Raw genomic sequence first — 7272 nt, 5'->3', positions numbered from 1 at the left:
TAAGCCTGTGTGTGTGTGTATGTGTGAAAATGAGAGAGAGAGAGAGAAAGATAGCTGGGAAAAGCTAAGGGTCTGCTTCCCATAAAGCTATGGAATTTGCAAATGATTTCAGAATATTCCTAGGCTCCCTGGAAGCAGGGGTGTTAACAAATGACTCTTGCACTGAGAACGTCTGTTCTAGATAAAGGTAAATTTAGGTGGTAGCTATAAACAAAGAAGATTAAAAAATATGTACATGACATTGACAGACCCAGTGTTTAATCTTAACAAATCTGTAAAAATCGCCAAACAAAACAACACAGTAACATGCCAGATCTCTACTTACCTATCTGGATTTATTAGAGATCGTATAGTAATAGCAGCCTTTAAACGCTGCTTGACATCTAGGTAACTAGAAGGCTCATCAAACATGAAACTATGAAAAATAAAAATAAAAAAAAGCAAATATAATAAGTCTGAAAGACAAGACATTCTACCTTGCATATTATTTTAAAGCAGTGTAGTATCAAGAGCTTCTGATTTAACCACAACAAAAATCTCCAATAGTAATGAAGAGTCTACTTGTGATGGTAAAAATTTCTGTATTCTGTTCAGAAGTAGAAGGAAAAAATTACAGAAAGCATGATTATACACCAAGTTTGGAAAGGGTCTACCAGTTTAGGCTAATTTACAAATTGGTAACTTCTCATAAAAAGTATTCTGATATAGTCTCAAGTAGTTTGGAGAGTTTTCTCTTAAGTCAGCTGCATGTAAGCACAGTTTTTTGGAGGGTATTGCAAGAATTTATAGAATACTTCGTGGAGAAGTTAGCCTTCACCAGACAACAGGGCAGAAATGTGGAAAAAGGAGCAATAAATATCTGGGAGGAAAGACATTAAACGTAGGAAGGAAATGTTCCTCTCCTCTCTCTCACATGGCATGCCACAGTGATCTACGGTGATTTAAAAAACCTCGTGCTTTGCTTCAGATATTAAAAAGCTTGCTAGCCTGGCTGGAGGGCTTAAGTCTTAAAATCTTTTCACATAAAAAGAGGACTTAGGCCGGGCGCGGTGGCTCACACCTGTAATACCAGTACTTTGGGAGGCAGAGGCAGGCGGATCATGAGGTCAGGAGATTGAGACCATCGTGGCTAACATGGTGAAACCCTGTCTCTACTAAAAATACAAAAAAAAAAAAAAAAAATTAGCCAGGCATGGTGGCGGGCGTCTGTGGTCACAGCTACTCAGAAAGAAGGCTGAGACAGGAGAGTGGCGTGAACCCAGGAGGTGTAGCTTGCAGTGAGCCAACATCGCACCACCGCACTCCAGCTTGGGCAACAGAGTGAGATTCCGTCTCAAAAAAAGAGGGCTTAGATAATGAATAACTGACTTTATATAAAAATTTCTGGCACCTATCAGTTATAAACTATCTAAATAAATAAAGATTTTCCCCTGTGAATATAACAGGGAAAATGGGTAGTGGATACACAACTGCTTCAACATCCTACCTTGAAATTAGGGCCTTAGATACTATTTCTATTAATTTCTCTCAAAACCATTCCTCTATTAGCAGCATTACAACTGAAAACTCTACAATATGGATGAAGATAAACAAAAATTGTAAAGTAACCTACATATCAGCTTTCTGTATGCAAACGACAGCACAAGCAAATCTCTGCAACTCTCCTCCTGAAAGATCTTCAACATTTCGTTCTTTTAGGTGGGTTAAATCTACAAAGAACATAGAGGCATTGTGCTCAATGTATTTCACCTCTTCCAGGTAAAACGTATACTGCATGTCATCGTTTGAAGTTTGAATGCCATTTCAGTTGAAAATTGTTTAAAGTAAATATAACAATTACTAAAGATTTTCCCATTTATTTCAGGAATCCACATAAAGATGTGTACTTTCATCACTTAAGTTTGGGGCCTACTGAAATATATACACAAAATGGCTGGGCGCAGTAGCTCACGCCTGTAATCCGAGCACTTTGGGTGGCTGAGGTGGGTGGATCATCTGAGGTTGGGAGTTCAAGACCAGCCTGACCAACATGGAGAAACCCTGTCTCTACCAAAAATACAAAAAATTAGCTGGGTGTGGTGGTGCGTGCCTGTAATCCCAGCTACTTGGGAGGCTGAGGCAGAAGAATCGCTTGAACCCGGAAGGTGGAGGTTGTGGTGAGCCAAGATTGCACCACTGCACCCCAGCCTGGGCAACGAGAGTGAAACTCCATCTCAAAAAAAAAAAAAAAAACCAAAAAAACATACATATATGTGTGTGTGTGTGTATATACACACAATCACACACACACAAAATAAACACTTACCAAGCTGCTGACATACAACTGCCTGTGTCTTTGTTTCATCTTTTCGGTCCAAAATAGATCCCACTGTCCCCTGCCACAATACAGCAAAAATAGTTACTATTTTCTTTCAATATTAAGAATCACAAAGTAAAACACATTTATTTTGATATGTCTTTTATACTTCTACCAATATCCATTAAATTCCCTCTATCAAAAACTGACCTTTGCAGCCTTAGGAATCTGGTCTACATATTGAGGTTTGATGATGGCTTTTAGGTCATCTTCTAGAATCTTGGTAAAGTAATTTTGTAACTCAGATCCACGGAAATAAGTCAAAATCTCTTGCCAGTCAGGAGGATCCTAAAAAAAAAAAAAAAAATACAGAATCACGTGAATTTAGTAATACAAAGACAAAGAGGACGAATGATATAGGAAATAGAACATATATGCAAATAGAATACTTGTGGCTTTTAACTTAAGATTGGAGGCGAACATAATTAATAAGTCTCCTTTCCCTATAAGAGCAAAGAAAGAAAACAGAACAGATACTATGTTATTCAAAACCAGATTCCCAGCACCTAGGACATAGAAAGGCATCTAATAAGAGGTTAAGCTGGAAGGAATGTTTCCTGCTCATATTTTCAAAACAAGTGAAAATGTTTTCAAGTATCCAAGAAATCTTTCTGGATACTTAACCAAGGATTCAGAAATGAAATGTAAAATACACTTATGATTTATTTGAACAATTAATAGGGTGGCATCCACACTCTGGTGAAGCTCTATTTTATAATATCTACAAATAAAAATATCTAACTTAAGAACATTACACAGTGGCCCCTAAATTTCTTTATGTACTAAAGTTGGAAATTTACCATTCGTAAGTCAAAAGCCTAATCAAACTATTCACTGCAACAAAAACTAATTGAGCTATTTTTATATTATTGGGACAAATGAAATAGAAACATGTGTAATATAGCAGAATCAAGCAGAATTCTGCTTCAGATCAAGGCTTAACAACTCAGAATTTTCAGTTAAGTAACATTAACAGATTTTTAGTTAAAAAAGTACAAAAGAGCTTTATTTATAAATTTTGCAGCATTAATTCCACAAATAATCCTGAAAATAAGAATATTTTAAAAATACACATATCACCTACCCCACAACATCTCATAAAACTGACTCATGATATTAATTTTTACAAGGTGATAATACGTACATCATACTTTCCAAGGTTTGGCTTTTGTTTTCCTGCTAAAATTTTTAAAGCAGTTGACTTTCCAATACCATTAGTACCAACTAATCCCAAAACTTCACCTGGACGAGGGATAGGCAACCTGTTACAAGTATACAAAAATAATAAAACTCAGACTTACATAGAAAAAGCCACATAATATCAGAATGATATATTTTATTGCACTTGCACTTCACATACATCCATTAATAAGTTAAGAAACATATACCAGATATTATTGGCTATTAGAAAAAAACAGCCAAGATTAACTTACGCTGTTAATTGTTAGAAATGCATCCATAAACAACATTATTCCAAGTTTTATTTATTCAGTTTTCAAAGTCCATCCTAAAGTAAATTTCTTCTTTACATGTAAGGCGCAGTTTTAATGTATAACAAAATGCTTTGGTAATAATTACATAGCAGGTGCACCCTCACAATGTCTTTCTTTTCTGGCCTGCCATTTACTTACTAAGGAGAGAAGTGCCACATCAACCAGAAATATTCCACTTCATTCTCCCTGCTGCAGTAGGCTCCTTAAAGCTGGCAGGTTAAGAAATACTTTTTTATTAGTAAAATCTAGACTCCTAGATTCAAAGTATTAGTGTTCAGCAGATAAAAATCCCAAACTAAGGATTTGTGAGTTGTATTATTATGATGTCCAAATTCAAAGTGGTATTCTCTGTAGCTCATCAAATTAATGGATAAACAAAATCAAAGGTAAATTCCTTTAAAAGTTATTTTGGGGATAAGGGTACTAGGAACAACAGTGACTCTCAGTCCTAGTTGTATATTAGAGTCACCTGGGATTTTTTAATATACTAAGGTCCAGACCCGACAATGTAATTAAACTGGGCTGCAAGCTGGCCATTAGTAGCTTTAAAAAGTCCCATAGATAATTGCAATGTTAGCCAGAATGAACCACAGACATATACAGTATGATTCTGCATGATGTTATAATATTGTATTTTCCTTTAGTGACTGGTTAATAGCATTTCCCCCATCTTCTGCATTTCTCTTAAAATTCCAAATGTATTTTACGCTTAACTCGACAGAAGAGGAATCTTGATGTGAAAATATACCTGTGAAGTTTGAAGGCATTGGCACAATATCGATGTGTGGTTTCTTTTTCCAGGTTGCTTGGTAGATTGACAATTGACAAGGCGCCAAAGGGGCATTTCTGTTATTTAAAAAATTAATTTTTGTATTAATTTGTAGACATATACACATAACTAAAATGGCTTAAAAATATTTTTATAAGCAATCTTCTAAACATGAGGACTTTCATAAATATGTGAAATACTGTTACATTTCCTTTTACTATTTACTTAAAAATAAAAGGTTCCTTGAACATTAGAATCATATCAATTGTCTCTCAGTATATGCAGGGAAAATTGTTCCAGGACTGCCAAGTACACCAAAATTGGCAAATACTTAAGTCCTGCAGTCAGCCCCACAGAACCTGAGCAAAAGAAAAAGTCAGCCCTTTCTAAAATGGTTTTGCATCCTGGAAATACTCTTATTTCCAGTTGGCATTTGGTTGGGGGGAAAAAAATCCATGTGTATGTAGATCTGTACAGTTTGAACCTGTGATTTCATGGATCAATTGTAACTTGATATTCCCTTTAGTGATGGGCATAATCCTATACATTTAAAGAGTGCTTAATACTTATTGAAAAACCTTATAAAACTTGAGGCTTTTCGTTTGGTTTTGTTAAAACATATTAGATAAGGGGAGGCTAAGAGGCAAGTCAACAAAAAAGTCACTGAATATATAACTTCATATTCTTTCCAAAACAGATGTTCTCCCTCTGTTTCCTTCAATTATTACTGCCCTTGTATGCTTCCTATTATACTTTGTAAAGTCGTTTGAGGTCATGGATCTTATCCTTTTTTGGGCTATTTCCATCCCACCAATAGCTAGCACATTTGCACAGACCAGGGATTAATGTCTTTCCATTATGACTTTTATCTATCCTATATGAAAAACATACTTGAATTCTCGAAGTCAATTCACATTAAAAAACAAAACACAACATGACAAAACAAAACACATAGGCTTATCCAAATAACATTTGACTGTAAGGTGACTGTCCAAGGAACAAGAATGACAAAAACAGGAAAGTCATTTAAGAATGGTAATGTGGTTAGAAAAATTTCTCGTAAGTACAGGCAACTACAGAGGTACATGCAAAGATTATAACCTCATATTATTAGAGATCTGCTCAGCAGACATGTTCAGTGAGCTCAGGGGACCAATTCAAAGTTTCTGTGTTTAGAGATTCCAGGGAATTTCCATTTTATACGTTACAAAAACAGAGAATTACTCTTGTTTTCTAATAAAGAAAGAAATAAAAAAAAATAAAGAAATAAAGAGGGTAATTTCCACCGTCTAACCAAAACTATTAAGTTTTTACAAATTATATTTTTCTATCAGTGGAGTTACCTCCATTATCCTCTTCTCTTAAATGTACATAGAATGATTATATGCTGCAAGTGATTTAAACTTCTTTAATTCCACAAGGAAAAAAATATCCACTGTTTATATATGAGGTCCATTATAATATCTTAGTGTTCAGGAATTATACATTACTTCCCCACTCTCAGAGAATCATCTCATCAGTATGTTTTGAGCCACTCAAGAGTACATCCAAAATTTAAATTTTAAATTAATCTAATTTTCTTACAGCAGCAAAGAAAGAGAATAGATACTCTAGTGCTCAAAACCAGATTCCCAGCACCCAGGGTACAGGCAGGTATCCAATAAGAGATTAGTAAATATTTGCTGGAAGGAATGCTTCCTGTTTATATTTTCAAAGCAAGTGAAAATGTTTCAGGTACCCACAAAATCTTTCTGGATACTTAAACAAGGATTCAGAAACCAATGTGAAACATACACGATTTACTTGAACAATAGCGTGGTATCTGAACTCTGGTGAAGCTCCTTTTTATAACATCTACAAACAGAAAGATCTAAATTAAGTACGTTACACATTAGCTCCTAAATTTCTTTTATGAACTAAAGTTGGAAATTTACCATTCAAGAGTCAAAAGCCTAATCAACTATTCAAGGCAACAAAAATTATTAATAATTGAGCTATTTTAAGTATTATACTATTGGGAAAATTCAACAGAAGCATGTGTAATACAATAGAAGAAACACTTAAGAATTAGGCTAAATTTTAAAGTTTTTGGCTGTGAGCATCTCTGTTTAAAAGGTGTGAATTTAGGGCGGAGCAAGATGGCCGAATAGGAACAGCTTCAGTCTCCATCTCCCAGTGCGAGCGACACAGAAGACCGGTGATTTCTGCATTTTCAACTGAGGTACTGGGGTCATCTCCCTCGGGAGTGCCGGACAATCGGTGCTGGTCAGCTGCTGCAGCCCGACCAGCGAGAGCTGAAGCAGGGCGAGGCATCGCCTCACCTGGGAAGCGCGAGGGGGGAAGGGAGTCCCTTTTCCTAGCCAGGGGAACTGAGACACACAACACCTGGAAAATCGGGTAACTCCCATCCCAATACTGCGCTGTAACACCGGCACACCAGAGATTATATCCCACACCTGGCCGGGAGGGTCCCATGCCCACGGAGCCTCCCTCCTTGCTAACACAGCAGTCTGCGGCAATCTAACCGCAAGGCAGCAGCGAAGCTGGGGGAGGGGCGCCCGCCATCGCTGAGGCTTAAGTAGGTAAATAAAGCCGCTGGGAAGCTCGAACTGGGTGGAGCTCACAGCAGCTCAAGGAAACCTGCCTGTCTCTGT

At 36.6% G+C, this 7272-nt stretch overlaps 1 protein-coding gene across 2 annotated transcripts in view; it reads right to left on the bottom strand.

Moving 5' to 3' along the window:
• Positions 1–303: 303 nt before the first annotated feature.
• Positions 304–7272, bottom strand: part of LOC113222979 (ATP-binding cassette sub-family E member 1) — a 15531-nt gene continuing 8562 nt past the window's right edge. Inside the window, exons 4-9 of one of the 2 annotated variants that reach the window (XM_026452551.1) lie at positions 4598–4695; positions 3501–3618; positions 2507–2644; positions 2306–2375; positions 1613–1709; positions 304–415 (exon numbers count right to left, since the gene is read on the bottom strand). In XM_026452551.1, the coding sequence (XP_026308336.1) occupies positions 322–415; positions 1613–1709; positions 2306–2375; positions 2507–2644; positions 3501–3618; positions 4598–4695 (615 nt within the window). In that variant the 3' untranslated portion in view covers positions 304–321. The remainder of the gene's footprint in view (positions 416–1612; positions 1710–2305; positions 2376–2506; positions 2645–3500; positions 3619–4597; positions 4696–7272) is intronic. The other variant, XM_026452550.2, reaches the window with a different exon arrangement.

The sequence above is a fragment of the Piliocolobus tephrosceles genome, unplaced genomic scaffold (genome assembly GCF_002776525.5).
Source record: "Piliocolobus tephrosceles isolate RC106 unplaced genomic scaffold, ASM277652v3 unscaffolded_37105, whole genome shotgun sequence".
Lineage (NCBI taxonomy): Eukaryota > Metazoa > Chordata > Mammalia > Primates > Cercopithecidae > Piliocolobus > Piliocolobus tephrosceles.
The sequence above is the reverse complement of the archived record's forward strand: the minus strand, read 5'-3'. Positions and strand labels throughout refer to the sequence as shown.